The following is a 20,958-nucleotide window of genomic DNA, read 5'->3' as shown; positions in this document are numbered from 1 at the left end:
CGGCCCATGTCGAGCCGTGTAATAGTATCTTTAAACTCTAGTTAAATTCCTTACATTTAGTTTTTTCGGAAATAGTTTAGTTTATTTAGTATTTTTCTTCTGTGCTGTTGTCACGTCTCTTATAATAGAACTTTATCACTGTATTCTTTTTCTTTTGCTATTTCTTTATGTACTTGTACAGCACGAAGCTGCAAAAGTATTACAAGATGCGATCAATGAGTTCTCAGGGACACCGGAGGAGCTGCGCCTCATGATTGCTAATGCTGAACTGGCTCTGGCTCATGGGGACGTGGAACAGGCTTTATCCATGCTGAGGAACGTTTCTCCAGAGCAGCCTTATTTTGTCCAGACCAAGGAGAAAATGGCTGAGATTTATCTCCAGCACAGGAAAGATAAGAAGCTCTACATCAGCTGCTATAGGTGATGTACAGGAAACTGTTTGCCAAATTTGCCTCTTGTGTCTTTCTTAAGAGTCATCCAGCAATTAATGACATATATTTAAAAAAATACTCTATAAGGGCCAAGCATTTATTTAACATAGCACTTTTTTAATTTCTATCATGTAGAAGATAAGTCAAATATATTGTATTATGTGCTTAGACATGGGGGGAATTTATCAGCCTTTCTAGGCCAGTTTTTTGGTGTAGAAAAGTCGCAAAAGGGCCCTTTAGGCCTTTTTACGCCACCTTCGCGACTTTTGTCGACAGGGGGGTGGATTCCTAAATTTATTATAATTTACACCGGAAAATTCATGTAAATTATAGGGGATTTCAGCTGGTCTAGATTTCACTCTGTGGGGCCTAGCAAGGTAGAGACCAGAGCCATGATCAGAAAATCCCCCTCCCTACCTTTTGGACTATTTAAATAAAGTAAGCATCGGGCAGTGCCAGGTCCTCGTATGTGATGCAGCACTGATGACGATGAGCGCTGTGTCGCATATAAGGCTCTGAGGCTGCTGGACGTCCGGACCTTGTACGAGCCGCAGCATGCAGATTGGAGAAAAGAAGAGCGGTGAGGTGAATATAATAATTTTATTTTATGTCGGATTGGGGGGGTAGGAGGATGGATGGCACATGGCTGCGGTCAGTGCGTCACAATTATGGCGCACAGCCAGTTGTCACGGCCAGTGGGAAGATACAACAGATTTATTAAGAGGTGTGCGCCTCTCAATAAATCCGTTGCATCTTACTCCAGCGAAGCAGATCGTTAAGACTGGTGTATGAAATGCCAGTCTTAATAAATCTGCCCATAGAGTTACATGAGAAAATTCTTTCTATTAGTGAGGTCAATATTTAAAGGCTATGTATGCCTTTGAAGTCTTATTTTTTTTTTAAAATAAAAATGTGTATCAGTGTGTTTGGTGCAACTTTCAAAATACCTTTTATTAAAAATAATTTTTACTTTTACAGATACAGCTGCTTTACATCCTGTATACAGAGCAGCTGTATCGTGCGCTAAGACCTGAATCCGTCCGGTCTGCAGGACTGAGGGATATAGTAAAAGTGGGTCCTGAGTCTCTGACGCAGGATCCACCTGTTATCAATCACATCTAAGTTGAGGAACTTAGATGTGATCAATAGCAGCGCTATCCTGTGTGTCAGAGACCTGCAGGACCCGCTGAACCTGAACCCGTCAGTCCCGCGCTGATGGAGTCAGGTCTTCGTGCACGATCAAATATTAAAATATATCAGATTCACAATACGTGCACCAAGCCTCGCGTATATTTCAGCGATTTTTCACACTTTTTAGTCAAATCCTAGCAGAAAGCTTACTTTTTGATACGTGTAAACCAATATAAACTAGTTCTATTCATATATAGTATTTTTCCCTTTTAGAGATCTGGTAGAGAAAATCCCCGGTTCTCACACATACCTCTTGCTCGGAGATGCCTATATGAATATTCAGGAGGTAAGATTCATGTCTGGTGGTTGATTTGAAATCATTGACCAGACCTCTACGAGAATATTTGTATCATTGCAAAAGCTTTATTATGACTGTTCTGTGATGATAAAGAAATATATATATATATACTCTGGATGCACAGCTCGGTATTAGACACCGGCTCATTACAATACTGTCATGAGCGCGAGCACCTGTGTGTCCATCACATGCCTGGACCGATTTTTATTAATTGACAGTAATCAATGAAAGTTCCTATTGAATGACTGCAAGCAGAGATCTTGAAATCAGTGAGGAATTGATACAGAAAGTACATAGGACAACTGTATAACTTTTTGTTACACAAAGAATAAACTTGTTTTGGTGAAACTGTAATACTGCTTTAACTAATCCGCAAATAGGGGTAAACTATCACTACAAAAAATCGCTGTGATATTTCTGCCCCAGGAATACATTGAGTAGCTTGAAAATCTCTTCAACATCACTTCAGTCAAGTGATTTTCTAGCGATTTTATTTAGTTTTTTACATTTTTTTTATTAATCGCTACATACTGGGACTTCAGCGCTATACACTTGTAACTACCGATTTTTGAAGATATTTTCAAGCTTTGTAATGCACAGTGATATCGCAGTGATCAATGCATTCCTATGGCCCAAATTTTTTTTTGCTCATTACAAAACAAGTTGGAAGGCCTAGCCCCAGTCTAAGGCTTCTTTCAGATGATCGTATTGTACATCCGTATTACATCCGTCTTTTGCGGACCGTAATACGGGGCTAATGTTCTACAATAAGGCTATTCACATTTTAAAAACACAGCATGCACTACTTTCATCAGTGTTGCGGATGGATAACGCCCTTGAAGTCTATGGAGCGTGATGAAAATACAGATGCCTATGTCTTTGGTCCATATGTCATCCGTATTGCATCTGATTTTCAAAGGCACTATCTTATGTCATTCAATTATCTCCCTAGAAGACGGATCTATAATACTGATGAAATACTGATAGAATTTTTTTTTTATATGTCCGTATTACTGATCCGTAATACGGACATTTACAAATATGCTAATCTATAATGGACCTTAGGCCATTTTCACACACTGCAGTATTTTGGTCAGTATTTTGCATGAGTATTTGGAAGCCAAAGCCCGTTGTAGTAAGTAAATAGAAAAAAGTTTAATGGAAAGAATTGTACCTCTTTGTGTTTTGGCTTCTAAATACTGACCAAAATACTGCCGTGTGAAAGGGACCTTAGGTTTTTCTTCCTCATCATGTGCTTTTGATGGGTTTATTAATAATTGTAGTTTAGCTTTTTCTTGCTATAGACCACGTACAGTATACCAGATGCGTCTTTATTCAGTCCTATCATATATTTTACAGTGGATTTCTGGCTTCAGGTCGGTTCATGGTTTTCCTGACCAGTGTGTTTTGATAGATGTTGACATGTCTTCTGATCGCCTCAGCGTGCCATTTAACACAGCAGTGCTCACTGTGTATCATTACTGACTATACATCTAAGTCCGGTAACCTCCAGGTCAGATCTCTGCTGCCCGTTCCCTAATGAGCATTTACTACATTCATCAAGGACAGCGGTCAGGAAACCAATAATTACAAAGAATTCTCTTAGTAAAAATAAACAAACCAGGAATTGTATATTGATTTTTTTGGTTATACTGAATATTTTTTTTACTGTATGTTTTACTGTTAAGGATTTATTTCCCCTAATAGCCCGAGAAAGCCATTGAGATATATGAACAGGCATTGAAGACGAATCCTAAAGATGGAGCACTTGCCAGCAAGATTGGGAAAGCCCTGATCAAGACTCATAACTATGCCAAGGTGCCTGCCTGTTTCTGCATCCTTCTCCTTTTATTGGTAACATGTATAAGGTACTAATGTTTTTGCTTTTTCACTAGGCGATCAGCTACTATGAAACCGCCCTGAAAAGCGGTCTGCAGAACTTCCTCCGGTATGATTTGGCAGAACTCTTACTTAAACTGAAGCAATATGAAAAAGCGGAGAAGGTCCTTCAGCAGGCTCTAGACCATGAGATGGGTAGGAACTGTTGTACTTGGGTTGGGCACACAGTGATTTTTAGGATAAGAGAACACTAATTCCTTCCTCCTTTTCTTCATCCACTACAGGGCTGTTTACTACTAAGGGCCTGTTCACATCAGCGTTGCCCTTCCGTTGAGGGGTTCCGTCTGAGGTTTCCGTCGACTGCTATTGATTCCGTCAAAATAACGGAACCCTGTCACAACGGTGACAAACGGAAACCTTTAGCGACGTTTCCGTCACCGTTGAGATCAATGGTGAGGGAAACGGTAGCTAAGGTTTCAGTTTGCCTTTCCGTTGAGGGGCTAACCCGACAGAAACCTCAGACGGAACCCCTCAACGGAAGGGCAACGCTGATGTGAACACAGCCTTAGGCAGCATATTTATACCTAATTCTTAAATGTGTTGTCCAGTTTAAAAAAAATTTTTATACACTCTATTAATTAATTCTGAGTTAATAGAGGGGGGGGGGTCCTCTCTTCAGGATCCTCATTTCTTGGCCAGAGTGGAGAACGGTTAAGTATAGCATCTTTCGCTCTGGAGGACCTGGCCTGCCCTGCATTGCACAGACAACTTTATTATTTGAACAAGAACTGTGTTATGCTGAATTTCCCCTGGAGTGGCGCTGCAGGGAAATTGAACACTTGCTTCGAGGTTTCCCTGCAGATTACAGCTGAACTCTTGGGTGCCTAGCAGAGGAACACTTTGTGACCAGCTTATATTAAGGGACACTTCTATCAAGTTGGGATTGTCCAAAGCAGAGAACCCCTTTTAAAGGAGATTTTTCACAATAAACCTCACAGGAGAGGTGATAAATGTTAGATTGGTGGAGGACCCACTGCTGGTCAATACAATGTGTGAGAACTCCCATCGTGGTCTATAGAACGGTAGAAAGCGTGCTTGAACAATGTTCACCGTGGTCCTGCTGGTGTGGAGACAGGAGGGCCTCAGAAGCCCCATACTAGTAATTGATGAGGTCCTAGCTGTGGGACCCCCGCAATCTACCTATCCTGTGGATAGGTGAAAAATGTTTATTGTGGGTAAATTCCTTTAAGTTTTCTTGAAGGGCTTGTTTCATGAAGATTACCTCTGTCCACATAGCTTATTAGGGCATCTATGAGCCACAACACTAATCTGATGTGGCAGACCCCCATGAATTACATGGACGGACAATTATTTACATGGCTTGCATATAACGCCACATTTCCTCGGCAGCTGCTACATGCATTTAGTATGTGATTGGCCTAGAAGTTGACATCTAGTTCTTCATTTAGGCCCTGAATATTGCTCTGATAACCATTTGTTGAACTCAACAGTTGTCACCTCCCTTTCCCCAAACCGCAGCTCTCCAAGCCCCTTGTCAGTCAACATCATGTCCTCAATCCCATCGGGACCATGAACAATCTATTTATATGTGAATTTATGTGAAATGTGCACAAAATCTAAATAGCCTAATATTATTTTCATAAAGAGAATTGACAGGTTGGCTTACTCCAAGAAATTTATACCATTGCTTTTATTGTTCACTAATGCACCAAATTTCCCCAGCCAATAGCAGCTTCAGTGCTGTGATCATAGACTTAATCAACAACAGCTGAAAAAAGATAAAATAGGTCCAATACATATTCCAACCAATGGGGACAAATTTTCCTATTTGAAAGGAACCAGTCGTTTTAATACCATATACCAGAGCAACAATTACTGTCAATGATTATGGATACATCCATGGTCCCTTTAATACCCAATTTTCATTATTACTATATTATGAACCGGATAAAATAGTGTGTGTGTGTGTGTGTGTGTGTGTATATGTATGTGTGTGTATATATATATATATATATGTGTGTGTGTGTAAATAAACGATATATATATATATATTTATTTGCTGTAATCATATTACATTTTGGGTTTGTAGTAGGGTATCTAGTAACAACTTGTGTTAATTTTCTAGTTTGAAAACAATGTTGTAGCGTTTAGTTACAAATCACTTTCCTTCCGAGTATAATGTGTTGTTTTAGGCTCTGTTCTGATCTGTGTCCTGGTTTCCATTTACAACGGAAACTAGGACGCCATGTCTGATCTATCGTGCAATGAATACCTCCAGTACCCGACAGACCTCATTGACTTTTATTAGGTTTTGTTGTGGTGTCTGGACAGAGCCTCAAACGCAGGTGTGAACATATAAGTTGAACTACTTAACTGACCTGAATAGCGCTTTCTCCCTCATTCCAGCGCTGTTTTGGGTTTTTTTCCTGGACGCCTCCATGCACAGATATGGCCCACTATTGTGTTGGCTCTCTATGTTTGATGCTGACCAATCAGTGGGCCATATCTCTGGAACGGGGGTGTCCAGGGAAAAAAAGAAAATCAGTAGTAGATTCAGGGAGACAGCGCTATTCAGGTTAGTAAACCAGTTCAACTTATATGACCCAGTTACAGGTCCTCTTTTATCATGTTATTTATTTATTTTTTTACTTTTTCTTAGTCCATGAACTATCACCACTAATGGATGACAGCCGCTATCATGTTCTCCTTGCAAAAATTTACAGTAAGATGGAAAAGACAGAAGATGCTATAGTTTCCTTACAGAGGGTAATCATGTGATTTATTTTTCATATGTTTTGTCACGCACATTTTACATGACTTAAAGGGGGATTCTGGTTTCAACAAAAAAACTATTTTTTTTGTATTAGAGGTAACTACATTTTCCAATATATATTCTTTATCACTTCTTTATGGTTTTTAAGATCTCTGCTTGCTGTTATTCAATAGCCATCTTCAATGTTTAATTGTAGTGAATACAAATCTGTCCTTGTCATGTGATGTTCACACCGGTGCACAACTCGTTCCAGTACAGTTATCAGAGCTGAGTCTTCTAACAAGCTGTGTACCTTTGTGTTCCTCACATGACCAGGACAGGTGTTTATCCCCTGGCAGTAGACAATGAAGGTTCCTACTGAATGATAGCAGAGATATTGAAGGAGGAATTGGAACAGAAAGTATATTGTAAAATTTTATAACTTTCTATTATACAGGGAATATTAGTTTTGTTTTGAGCTAAAACTGGAATACCCCTTCAAATAAAACAAAATCCCAAAAAGGGTTTTCCATATTTTTTTTATTATTTTTGCATAAACCTTCTCATATTGGGTGGATCCACTAACTGGGGTTAGGTCTTTGAAGGCAGTGTGATGGTGTCCTGCTGATCTGTATATCCATTGAGACTCTGAGAGATGCCCCAGCTATACAATAGCTTAAAATGAGATCACATCACATGCAAAACTTATAATGTTGCTTAAATTGATCCATGCAGTCTCCTGAGGCGACATAAAATTCAACATGTGAAACTTGAAAAATAATGCATAAGTACTGTACATGCCTTTTAAAGGGGTTGTAAATAAACCTTAATCATTGTATAATGAAACATTCTGCAACTTTCTGATATGTGTTTCAAGTCCTCAGCATTTTCAAGATCTCGGCCTATGTCTGTGAATGGGGACGTTCTTGCTTCTATCCAGAGCTTAAAATACCTGTACAGACCAATACTGAGAGTTGCTACAGGTGTATTCAATCTAGCAATCCTGTGAGCTAAATATAATAGCAGTACAAAGAGCGTTTGCTACAATGTTTCAGTGTAAGTAAAAATGTATCAACCTGGAGTCCAGATTGTTTAGCTCACAGGATTGTCTAGACTGGATACAATTGTGACAAGTATTAGGTTTGTACATTTTTTGAGCCTCTATATGTACGCAACATCCGTTGGAGCATATTGCAATTTTTTTTTAATAGGAATTTCAAATAGAAACCCGGCTGTATAAACATACAGTGGTGTGCGGGAACCTAGAAACGAAAATAAGCTGCACATTCAGGACCTTTTTGTACAGATCCCGAATACGGTCATGTGCATGGGCCCTAAGGGTCAGTTCACACTGAGTCTTTTGGCGATGATTTGGACAAAGAAACCATGTCGGATTCAGCGCCAGAAAACAGCCGAAATTGCCCCGCATTGATTTCAATTGGAGGCAGAGATGCTTCTTTTCCCAGGCAGCTCCTGGCCGCTGACGAGAAAAAAAAATGACATTTTCTTTCTTGCTGCCTTTTCCACCTCTGTCCTCCATTGATATCAATGGGAGGTAGAACTAACTTGCGGTGCTTGGTTCTGAGTTTTTTTTTTGCTGCATTTTTTGCCCACAATCCTTGCATTAGATTCAACGGCTACATGCAAAAAACACTGCGAATAAAGCAGAAAAAAGTGCAGGCAGTTCAAATTCTTGAAGGAATTCTGAGGCAGATTTTTTCTGTCTGCAAAAAACTGCGTGAACAGACTGGGTTCCCATGTAGGGTAAACGCTGCGGAATTTCCGCAACCGACTTATGTGCGGAAATTGCACAGCATTTACAGTAGCAGCAAAGTGGATGAGATTGAGAAAATCTCATGCCCACGCTGCAGATAATTTTTTGCAGCATAAACGTTAATAAATTTACTTGCGGTGCAGAAATTAATTCCGTAGCATGTAAATTTATGGTGCGTTTTTCTTGATTTTCCGTTGTGGGTTTTCCCCATTGAACTCAATGGGAATGCAAAACCCGCAACAGAAAGCAAAGTGTTGCGACTATTGCGGCATATTCGCAGCGATTACACCGCAAAAATCGGAACTATGGAAAATAAAAAAAAATCATACTTACCCAGAACTCCATCCTCCTTCCTGCAGTTCGGCCTCTTGGGATGACGTAGCATCCCATGTGACCATTGCTGCAGCCAATCACAAGCTGTAGCGGTGGTCACATGGAATGATACGTCATCCCAAGAGGCCGGCCTGGATGACGTCAGAGGCCGGCCTCCTGGGATAATGTTACATCCCATGTGACCGCCGCTACAGCCAATCACAGGCTGCAGTGGTCACATGGGCTGCAGCGTCATCCAGGGAGGCCGAACCGGACTGCGATGGAAGACGTGTCGCCATAACAACAAACTACGTAAGTATGAGCGGTTTTACCGCTGCTTTTCGAAGCGGAAATTCCGTCTGAAAAAAAGCACCACAATGTGGTTTTCGGGCGGAATGTACTGTGGGTTCTAGGTCTGATACGCTGCATGGTTTTTACGCAGTGTATCCGTCTCGTGGGAACCTGGCTTTACACACTGTATCTGAATTCCGGCAGAAAACTCAGGTTCTAAAAGAGTCTGTATGCTAATCATGTGTGTACGTGCTGCAGGGGGGAAGGAATTGTTTGAAAAAATAAATAATTAAAAAAATACATTACATTTAAAAATCGTCTTATTTCTAATTAAATTATAATTCCAGACAAATTTTTTAATGATCGTTATTTGTGAAGAAATCTGCTTTATCACATGTGCCCGTCGACAGGCCCGGGAGATACAAGCCAGGGTGCTGAAGAGAGTGCAGCTTGAACAACCAGATGCCGTTCCTGCCCAAAAGTTTCTGGCAGCAGAAATCTCTGCAGAAATCGCCAGACATGCCGCCGTCCAGCGAGACTACGAGAAGGCAATCAAATTTTACAAAGAAGCGCTAGTCTACTGCGAAACAGACAATCGGGTAAGAAGTGTTACAAGGCATTTCTGTGATCTAAAATAATTATTCTGTTCTTACCTTCATGGTGGCAACTTTATTCAATTCACCTTGGCATAAGAGGTTGTGAGAGTGGAGGAGCGGCTGACATTGTAAGCCTATAGGGCAATGACTATTGATCCAAGTCCTGAGGCAGCAAAAGCATCTCCGCACCATCACAGTACCACCACCATGTGTATGTGGTTCCTAGCATGGAATGACGTTTTTATGAGACATTATTGGACCTTTGTTGTCGGTTTAGTTTTGCTTCATCTGTCCATAGAACAGTATCCCAAACAGCTTGAAGGGGTTTCCCACATATCCGTGTGTATTGATGTCCTGAATTTCTCATGGCTGCTCACATTACCGGTTTTGCATTAGTTCAGGTTATATGTATGTTCATAACCAATTACCTTTTTTCTTGGCCCGAAAGCATCAATGACTCCTGGTCACAGAGATGAGAAATACAATGTTTCAATCATTTTGAATTGCCTGTTTAACAAACAGAGATATTTTAGGTTCTTCGTATGCATGAAAGGTGTAGTCATATTTATTATTAAATATTTAACCCCTTCGTGCCACGTGCTGTACGTTTACAGCGCTGGAAGCCTGATGTTAAGGACCAGCACCCTAAACGTACGGCACAGTGATGACACGGCTCAGGAGCTGTACCTGTACCATCACCCATAGAAGAATAGCTGTGATTGACAGCTGATCGCTCACCCCGTGTCACGATCGTGGATTCCGATGGTTAAATGTGGCAGCCAGGGACCTAAGAAAGTCTCCCATAGTTGTCATATGTAAATGCCTATTAGGTCATGCGTTTGGCATAGCCACATCTTTTTCTCTGAAATGCACGAATGCATTGGTATACAGAGATACTGCAATACATTATTTGTCAAAAAGTAAAAATGATAAAAAGATTAATAAAGTTGTAAAAAAAACAACCCATAAATAGAATAAAAAGAAGGTTTACATTTTTTCCCCATAAATATTTGCATTTAAGCAAATAAACATAAAAAAGGTAACTTCATAAAAAAAATTATATATACATAATTGGTGTCCCTGTTACCGTAGAGACCCACCGAATAAAGTTAAAGGGTAACTACACTTTTTAAAAACTTTTGTCATGTCAGAGGTTTTGATTGGTGGGGGTCCGAGCACTGAGATCCACACCGGTCCCTAAAACGAAGCGTCAGAAGCGCTCGGGTGAGTGCTGTGTCGCTTCAATTCTGATCGGCTTGTACAGACTCGTAGACTTACATTTTTCTCTGTTTCCTAAATTAAAACCACCATGTTTACTGCCTCACTCATCAAGTAGCTGTTGTTTGTTTACAATTCTACCGCCAATTTATGCCTTTTCTTCACTCTATCCACATCAGTCCCTCTCTCCTTCCCTCATCCATGTACAGCTCCCATGCACTAGTCACTTTCCTAAATCACCTTAAACCATCTCATCCCACTGCTCAACACCAAAGTCACTCATCACTGAACCATTTTCAGATTCTCCATTCTCCTGCTATTAGCTGCAGGGGACATCTCTCTAAACCCTGGTCCTCCCTTCTGCTAAGCTCAACCACTTACCTGCCACACATAGGAACCCTGCAAATCTTCTTACCATTCTTTGTATGTCTTCTGTCTTCTTTTAACTGTGCTCTCTGGAATTCTCGGTCCGTGTGCAACAAGCTCACCTTTATTCATGACTTTTTCCTTTCTAACACTCTCAACCTCCTGGTTATTACAGAAACATGGCTACACCTGTCTGACTCTGCTTCCCCTGCTGCTCTTTCTTATGGTGGTCTCCACTTCTTTCATGCCCACAGACCTGAGAACAGGCAGGGTGGAGCAGTAGGCATACTTATTTCCCAACACTGCACTTTCCAGGTCATTCCCCCCGGTACTCTCACGCACATTTCCCTCTTTTGAAGTCCACACCCTGAAACCCCTTTGCCCTTTCTCCCTTTTGTCTACCGCCCCCAGACCCACTGCGTCAATTCCTGAATCATTTTGCTGCCTGTCTTCCACAATCTGCCTGTCTTCCTATCATCTGAAACACCCACTCTCATCATGGGTGACTTTGACATCACCATTGATAACCCAATCTCCTCATCTGCCTCCCAGTTACTATCTTTAACCTCCTCCCTAGGTCTGTCACAACTTACTAACTCTCCTACACATGAGGGCGGGCATTCACTTGACCTGGTCTTCTTCCGTCTCTGCTCAGTTTCTGACTTTAATAATTCTCCTCTTCCTCTCTCTGATCACAAGCTTGTTTCCTTTACTATCAAAAATTCTCTGCCATCTAAGAACATGCCTACCCATCAGACATACAGAAATCTACATGCCATTAACACTCAAAAACTCATAGACAGTCTACAGTCCTCATTGTCCCCTATCTCTTCCCTCTCCTGTCCCAATCTGGCCGCCGAACATTACAATGACGCTCTCAAAAATGCATTGGATGAAGCAGCCCCCCCTACACTCCGAACCACCCGGCAAAGATGTCCAAAACCATGGCACACGCCTCAATCTCGCTTTCTTCAGCGGTGCTTAAGATGTGCCGAACGACTGTGGAGAAAATTGCACTTCTCAGCAGATTTCCTCCATTACAAATTTATGCTGAGAATTTACAACTCTGCCCTTCACCGAGCCAAACAAGTCTATTTCACTTCTCTCATCTCCACTCTATCTAATAATCCAAAACGCCTCTTGGATACTTTTCACTCCCTCTTTAGTCCTAAAGTGCAGACGCCAATCACAGATCTCAGTGCTGAAGACCTGGCCACTTATTTTAAAGTTACATTTGACAACATCCTGCATGATATTATCTACCAGTCCCCTAGTAACATTGATCCTCTTCCCTCCCTCACTCCCTCTTCTTCACTTTTAGCGTTTCACCCAATGACCGGAGAAGTCGTCTCTAGGCTCCTTCCTTCTTCTCGTCCTACTATCTACCCTAGTGATCCTGTCCCTCTCCCCGGCTATCACTAGTCAACTGACTAAAATATTTAACCTCTCTTTCCTCTGGTATCTTTCACTCCTCTTGACCCATCCAGCGCTGCTAACTACCGACCAGTCTCTAATCTGCCCTTCATCTCCAAACTCCTGGAACGCTTGGTCTACTCTCGCCTTATCCGCTATCTCGCTGTTGACTCAATTCTTGACCCTTTACAATTTGGTTTCCACAATCAGGAACTGCCCTTACTGAAGTCCCAAATGATCTCTTGGCAGCTAAATCTAATGGCAAATCCTCTCTACTGATTCTTCTTGATCTCTCTGCAGCCTTTGACACTGTAGACCACCAACTCCTACTTAACATGCTCCACTCTATTGGCCTCAAGGACGCGGCTCTCTCTTTGTTTTCTTCCTATCTCTGACCGTTCGTTCAGTGTGTCATTTGCTGGTTCCACTTCCTCTCCTCTTCCCCTTGCTATCGGGGTTCCTCAGGGATCAGTCCTAGGTCCACTCCTCTTTTCTCTTTACACAGCTCCTATTGGACAAACCATCAGCAGATTTGGATTCCAGTACCATCTCTACGCTGATGACGCCCAATTATATGCCTCTTCCCGTGACCTCACCCCTGCTCTAATACAAAACACCTGTGATTATCAGTCCGCTATCCAAACATCATGTCCTCTGTCTATCTGAATCTTTCAAAAACTGAGCTACTTGTGTTCTTACCATCTTCTTACCATCCTAAACCTGATGTCTCCATCTCAGTGTGTGGCACTACCATAACTCCTGAGCAGCCCGCCCGCTCTCTTGCGGTTATTTTTTACTTTGATCTTTCCTTTACTTCACACATCTAATCACTTACACGCTCCCCTCAATTTCACATCAAAAACATTTCCAGAATCCGCCCTTTTCCTACTGTGGAAACAGCCAAAACTCTCATTGTCGCTCTGATTCACTCTGGTCTTGATTACTGTAAGGCCTCATGCACACGACCGTAAAAACCCCCGTTATTGCGGGTCGTAATTACGACCCGCAATAACGGGCTCATAGACTTTTGTTAGCCACGGGCACCTTCTCGTTTTCTCACGAGAAGGTGCCCGTGCCGTTAAAAAAATAGAACATGTTCTATTTTTCTATTTTACGGGCCGTGCTGCTATACTTTATAATGACAGCACGGCTCGCAAAAGCGGCCGGCTGCCCGCGGCCGTGCCCGCCCGTGCTCGTAATTACGAGCACGGTCGTGTGCATGAAGCCTAACTCATTACTAATCGATCTTCCACTCGCTAAAATCTACCCTCTCCAATCGATCCTTAATTCAGCAGCCAGGCTCATCTTTCTGACCAACCGCTACACCAATGCGCCCGTTCACTGCTCCGACGAAAGCCTATCAGAAACTCTGCGGCACATCGCTCACCCGATCGGTGCAAGACGCCGATTAAAACTACTGACATGTCAAGAGTTTTTAAAAAATGTAGTTATTCTTTAACATATCATTTATACTGCACGGTAAACTATGTACAAAAATGGGGGAATTTCTTTTTGTTTTCTGGCATTACCCCCCAAAAAAATTTATAAAATTGAAACCCTAAAATATATGTATCCCAAAATGGAGCTGTTAAATAATACAACTTGTCCTGCAAAAAACAAACTCTTATATACGTATGGCAATAATGAACAAAAAAAGTTACTCTCAGAACGCGTTGAGGAAAAACATAAAATTCGTCCTCAAGGCAAAATTTGGCTGCGCCCTGGGAAAAAGCTGAAAATGCTACTTTTTCCCAGAACGGAGTTGCTCATCCTATTCCTAAAGTTATAAGGTGTGAGCAGAGAGTTGATCACAACTTGAACAGCAGCCGTGGTAAAGGAGTCGCCTGTATGAAGACTCCCGGCACGGACCAGGTAGATACTGTATAACTTGGGAGATGGGTTGTGTGACTTTCCTCTGGGCAAAAGCAGCATTTTCAGAGCTTTCCTAGAGCGTCACAAGATTCTCATATGTTTGGGTGGACTTCTGCATGTACAGACACGAAGCAGAAACGGCTGTGGCTAAGATTATATTCCATATTGTTCTATAATTGACACATTGTAACAGTATTTAGTGGACTGTTATAAACATTTGATAGACGTGAGTGACAGCCTATTGAAGGATTATATTGATGTTTCTCTGTAGGTTATAATGGAGCTGGCGCATCTATATCTTGCACAAGACGACATTGACTCCTGTCAGCAGCAGTGTACGCTTCTCCTGAAGAATGACCCGCACAATGAAGCTGCAACAATGGTAAGTCAGAAATATCTATTTATATACACAGACCACACATAGGAAAATACAATAAGGCCTTGTACCCTTAATCCGACATCCCGTAGTCTAGAGTATAATCTGGCACTAGTTTACAGCGCAGAGAATCCAAAATAACATAAACCAGGAGTAGAAGACCGAGCAGAAACCAATTATTTTGCTCCTCCTAAAGTTTCTCCATCATTACAGTAAATGTTGTATACTTTCCTATGACCATTCACTATTCCAGAGTCACAGTTCAACTTCAATGACTTCAATGTTTCCCTATCAATTACAGCAAACAATCAGACCATGTCGGCCAGTTTGAAGTAGTATTAGGCCCGGTTCACACAGAGTTTCTTTTTACGCGGAAACTGCGTCGGAAAACACGCCAAAAAACGTCCAAAAATGCCTCCCACTTGGAGGCAGAAGAGTTTTTTTCCCGCGAGCGGAAAAACCGTCTCGTGGGAGAAAGGGCATGCCGCTTCTATCTTCGGACGTTTACGTCTCTAACCTCCCATTGACATCAATGAGAGGCAGAGAAAGCGTTTTTCGGTGCGTTTTTGCTCGCGGCGCACAATGGCTACGGGCCAAAAACGCCAAGCAAAACACGGCAAACGACGTGCAGGCAGATCAAAATTCCAGACAGAATTTTGAGGCATTATTTTCTGCCTGCAAAAAAACTCTGTGTGAACAGGGCCTTAGTTTGGTGACAGAACTTCTCTGTGAATTCTGACAGACAAGATAGCAGGCTAAATGCATATACCCGTGACAGAAGTCTGAAGGTGTTTTGTGATGTTCTTAGTGTTTTATAGTAAAGGGTGTTTTTTCTTATAATACACACATCAGCTATCGAAGAGCTTTTTGATCGGAATGGTCGATTGGTTGACATTAGACTCCACCCCCTTTACACATCGAGGGGTTCTGCAGCAGCTAGGTTGTCGCTTGAGGATTCCATAGTAGCTTGGACAATATGCAGCTGCAAAACCTCTTAGATTGACAAAGCTTTAATTTCTTCTCTCAACTCCTTCACGACCGGCAATACGTCTTTTTACAGTGGTCGTTAACCCCTTAGTGACCACTAATACGCCTTTTTACGTGATTCACTAATGGGCTTTAGGCTAGGCTGACGCCTTTTCACATCAGCCTAGTCTAAGTCTGATGACAGCTGAGCTCCTGCTCCAACGCCCGCGATCGAAGTTTACTTCGATCGCGGCCGTTTAACCCGTTAAATGCCGCAGTCAATAGCGACCGCGGCATTTAACTTTGTTTACAGAGGGAGTGCGCTCCCTCTGTCACCAATCGCGCGTCTCCGATGGGGTGTCATGGCAGCCGAGGGACTGATAAAAGCCCCCAGGTCTGCCCTGGACATATGCCTGTTAGGACGCGCCGGAGGCACGTCCTAACAGATTGCCTGTCAGATTTACACTTACAGGCAATAATGCTCTGGTATACGAAGTATACCAAAGCATTATAGCAGCGATCGGAACATCGCACAGTAAAGTCCCCTAGTGGGACTAATAAAATAAGTCATCAAAGTGAAATAAAGATTATTAATAAAAAGTACAGTAAAAAAATAAATAAAATCATTTTTTTCCATAAAAAGTGGTTTTATTTAGTAAAAGTGTAAAAAAAAAAAAAAGTACACATATGTGGTATCGCCGCGACCGTAATGACTCCATTAATAAAGTTAATATGTAATTTAAACCGCAAAGTGAACACCGTAAAAAAAAACCGCAAAAAACGATGGCGAAATTGCAATTTTTTTCCATTGCCCCCCAAAAAAGTCATAATAAAAATGAATCAATAAGTCCCATGTACCCCAAAACAGTACCATTCAAAACTACGTCTTGTCCCGCAGAAAACAAGCCCAAAAAATCACTACATTGATGGAAAAATAAAAAAATTACGGCTCTTGGAAAGCGACGATGCAAAAGCAAATAATTTTAGTTCAAAAGTGTTTTTATTGTGCAAAAGTCGTAAAACATAAAAAAAAACTCTACATATGTGGTATCGCCGTAATCGTACCGACTCATAGAATATATAGACTATAGAAAAACGAATAAAATAGCTTGGTTATTAAGGCCTAAAATGGGCTGGTCACTAAGGGGTTAAGAGGCCTTATTCTACAGCGCCGTGTTTTATACGTCTGTTTACTAAGCCTGCTGTTAGTGCACACTAAGGCTGGATTCACACGAGCATGTTACGTCCATAAAGGATGGAACGTATTTCGGCCGCAAGTCCCGGACCGAACACAATGCAGGGAGCCGGGCTCCTAGCATCATAGTTATGTACGACGCTGGAACTCCCTGCCTCGCTGCGGGACAACTGTCCTGTACTGTAATCATGTTTTCAGTACGGGACAGTAGTTCCATGGAGAGGCAGGGACTCCTAGCGTCGTACAAAACTATGATGCTAGGAGCCCGGCTCCCTGCACTGTTTTCGGTCTGGGACTTGCGGCCGAAATACGTTCCGTCCATTACGGACGTAACATGCTCGTGTGAACCCAGCCTAAGTGTAGCCATAACAATAGCCTGTGTCCTAGTTACACAGAGCATAATGTATTCGCAAATAGGAGCATGCTATTGCATTATAAATTTTAAAAAAACATAACAAATAGTAATCCCTTGATGGGATAAAAAAAAATTTTTAATAAACAATAATATAAAGAAAATTTCTGCAAATGCGATCATTTAGTATAGAATAAGCTTGTTTACATAATTTGGGGACATGCGCCATGGGTATATGCTCCTGCCACTTGGAGGCTGACACTAGGTAGGAAAAGACTTGCCTCTGTCCAGGCAGGTCATACCCTTCCTACAGTCACTGACTAAATTTGTTTTAGCCTAGTGTCCGTAGGAGGCAGAATTTACCTGATACTCAGAGGTCTGCTGCTGTCTCTTATTTTATTTTTATTTTTTTCCTTAGCGGTCTCATACCGCAGGGTCATTGTGCTGCCTTCTTGTGGTGATTGAACAAGAGCCACAGGCCAGGTTTTCAACTTCAGACCCCTGCTTGTTCGAGGCCTAGGCCACAAGCTCCACGGCCGTTCATCCTGCCTCTTTTTCGTTCACATGACTTTTTCACCCTATCGAGGGTTTGGTTCCGCCACTTTGGCTGCCTAGAAGGTAGTCTGGTGGATGTGGGCCCTATAACCAGGGGGGCCGCTTCTAAACTGCTTTCTAGAGTTCGGTTTTCTTTCCCACTGCGCTCAGGAACTGCGCTTTCCCACTGCGCTCCCTGGTACACATATCTCACTCCAGGGGCCATATCCAGCTGCTTGTCAAAGTCCTCCATCTCTTCCAGCTTCTGGTGGTACACCGCACCAGGGATCCTGTAGGCCAACCCTTAAGGCTGATTATTTGCTTTGTTTTTTTTCTAGGGGTCACTTTTTTTTATTTTTGTTTTTAAGATGCAACTCCCCCCAGCAGTCATTCTTGCTCCTGATGTGAAAAAAAGTTCACATGCAGCCAGCCTAACCCACTCTGTTCATAGTGTCTGCAATCCAAGACCCCCAAGAATGTTACCCTCCTTTGGGATGTGGCACACCCTGAATGGACAGTCATTTTCCAAGGCTTTAGTGAATATTTACAGTCTTTCCAACACCATAGTAGAGTCTTTGGAGCATCTGCCGTACCAAAGAGCGGCGAAGATCAATGCCCCTCCAGCCTCTCCCTACGATAACAAGCAGTTTGCCTAAGTCGCATAAGAGACTCAGAAGTGCCAGGGACAATTCCCGCTCCTCCTCAGGTTATTTACAAGGGTCCCCTATTAGTAACAATAATTCTTCCAGACAGAATCAACAATACTCTCCCTTCAAGCAGCACCCAGCATATGTCCAGTAGGTGCATGTCACCCAGTGAGCTTTGTCCGACTCACCCACACTATACGTACAGTTCAATAAATACTGGTTGACAGCAGTCGAGCCAAATCTAGCAAATAGAACATAATGTCTTTACTCCAACCGATAACGTCGCCAAAACGTTGCATGCTCTTGGAGTAAGGACATTATTTTTGTATTTACTGGATTTGGCTCTTGAGTGCTGTCACCAATATTTATTTAGTGATCTGTCCAGACAGGATCAGTCTTTTTTTCATCTGGAGAATGCGCAGAATCCGAATCATAGCAGGACTCACACTTGACAGCTGCCATGCAGGCGTTGATATGTGCTGTCAGAAACGCCTTTAATTTAAAGGAAGCCCCCAACACCTTTTCTCAGGCAGAGGTAGCCTTACGGCGCCAAAGGCTTTGTTTCCTGGAACATAGCGAGTTTTAGAAAATTTTATTAAAAGAATGGAAACCTCCTGATAGGCGACTGGCTGTTTCAAAACTTATATATACACCGTTTCCTTTCCTGGAGGACTTTAGACTCAAAATGGTATTTTTTTTCCCCTCTGTGGATACATCTATCTCAAGGCTGTCAGAGAGCACCCCCATTCCACTGTCAAATGCGGAATCACTTAGTGTCCCTCATGACAAGAATTTGGATTTCCGTGTGAAGTCCTCTTTTGTGGCGGCAGGTTCTGCCTTGCATACAGCTTTTGCCTCTGCCTGGGTTCGCAAGGCCTGCTCAGTATGAGCAAAACAACTTTACTGCGCTATCCTGAAAGGAGTGCCGCAAGAGGTTATAGCAGATCTAGCTTTTCAAGTTATCAATGCTTCCAAATCCGTGTGACTCCCTTGAGTTAGCCCGTTTCAATGCCCGTGCATTGACTAATTTAATAGCTATCCGACGCTCTATTTGTCTGAAATCTTGGGCGGCTGGTCAGGCTTCTAAAAAAAACCATGTGGGCCTTCCTTTTTTGGGTGGGCAGACTTCTCAGAAAACGTATAGATGAAATTATTTCTGAGACTACTGGTGGTAAGCGTTTCCTTCAGAAACCGTCCGCAGCATTCTTTTAATTCCCAGAGGTTTCAGTCCTTTTCTAACTCTTCTTTCCAGAGGTCATTTACTTCACAGAGGTCAGACAAGAGGACTAGCCCTCTTGCGACTCCAGACGCTCATTTATATAACCTAAACCTGCTTGGCAACATCGTCCCAGGGCCCAAATCATTCCACTTCCATGTCCTCTTCAGCCTGAAGGTGTCTCCCCACTCGAGATAGCTGTCAGAATAGCTCTGTCCACGTTTCGAGAGTGAACAATTAGGCTGTAGACTTACTAAGTCTGGAAAGACTTGATCCGGGAGAATGGTCTCTTCACCCAGACATTTACATTCAGATTTGACAGAAGTGGGGCATCTCATACGTATTATTATTTTTTTTTGTATCTAGTTTTAACCACATGATTCCTGCCCTTCAAAGCGAGGGTGCAGGATCCCAGGGCCATTGCAGACGATGTCCAGATCACCCCTTAAGAAGGTTTTGCTCTTCTGTATCTCTTACCTCCCCTACCGCTCCTACCCAGAGTACTTGATTCTCTTGAGGGGAGGGAGTTCCCATGATCCTGGTGGTGCCAGGTTAGACTTGACGGGCCTGGTACGCGGACCTGGTCAACTTGCTCACGGACACTTCTTGGCTTTTTCCAATACGACCCAACCTCCTTTCCTTAAGGTCCACTATTCCACCTTACTTTACCTCAGATGCGTTTAACGGCATCGATGTTGAAGCCGCGGTTTTGAGAACGTCTATGTGGAAGGCTTATGTCCGCTAGTGTGAACGACTCAGTTTCCATCACATGGTATGTTTTATACCTACAATCCCTTTCCTTCATGCAATCAGGTCTTAAACAGGGTCTTGGTTATCCTTAAGGGTCTCAGTTAAAGCTTTTCTTTTTTTTTTAACTCATTCTGTTCATCCCTTCAGACATCCCCCTGAGCCTTGGGATTTTAATTTGGTCTTAGGGGATCTCCAGTTAGCTCCCTTTGAACCCTTGAGACATTTTGCTCCATTTTCTTTTTAAAGAAAGTTGCTTTGCTTAGTGGCATTTACATCCATCAGATGGGCATTGGAAGTAGCTGCTCTGTCCTGCAAGTGTCCTTTTTTGGTCATCCATGAGGATAATGTGGTGTTCTGCCCTGACCGTTTTCTCACCAAAAAGTGGTCTTTATCGTCATTGACAGCCCTTTTTGTCCCTCCCCATCTCCTCTAAGAGGATGGACTCTGCATTGTCTTGATGTGATAAGAGCAGTCCGCATATATCTAGCAGCGACGGAGTCGTTTCGGTACTCTGATTCCCTTTTCTGATTGGCTGCATCCAAGGCCAC

At 42.4% G+C, this 20,958-nt stretch overlaps 1 protein-coding gene across 2 annotated transcripts in view; it reads left to right on the top strand.

The window, feature by feature from the left end:
* Nucleotides 1-20,958, top strand: part of TTC21B (tetratricopeptide repeat domain 21B) — a 68,042-nt gene that overhangs the window by 28,002 nt on the left and 19,082 nt on the right. For both annotated transcript variants that reach the window (XM_075829395.1, XM_075829394.1), the window contains exons 15-21: nucleotides 182-420; nucleotides 1,836-1,908; nucleotides 3,628-3,738; nucleotides 3,816-3,954; nucleotides 6,440-6,546; nucleotides 9,320-9,508; nucleotides 14,646-14,756. In XM_075829395.1, coding sequence (XP_075685510.1) covers nucleotides 182-420; nucleotides 1,836-1,908; nucleotides 3,628-3,738; nucleotides 3,816-3,954; nucleotides 6,440-6,546; nucleotides 9,320-9,508; nucleotides 14,646-14,756 — 969 coding nt within the window. The remainder of the gene's footprint in view (nucleotides 1-181; nucleotides 421-1,835; nucleotides 1,909-3,627; nucleotides 3,739-3,815; nucleotides 3,955-6,439; nucleotides 6,547-9,319; nucleotides 9,509-14,645; nucleotides 14,757-20,958) is intronic.

Source organism: Rhinoderma darwinii, chromosome 6, assembly GCF_050947455.1.
Source record: "Rhinoderma darwinii isolate aRhiDar2 chromosome 6, aRhiDar2.hap1, whole genome shotgun sequence".
Lineage (NCBI taxonomy): Eukaryota > Metazoa > Chordata > Amphibia > Anura > Rhinodermatidae > Rhinoderma > Rhinoderma darwinii.
This window is presented reverse-complemented; position numbering and strand designations above follow the sequence as displayed.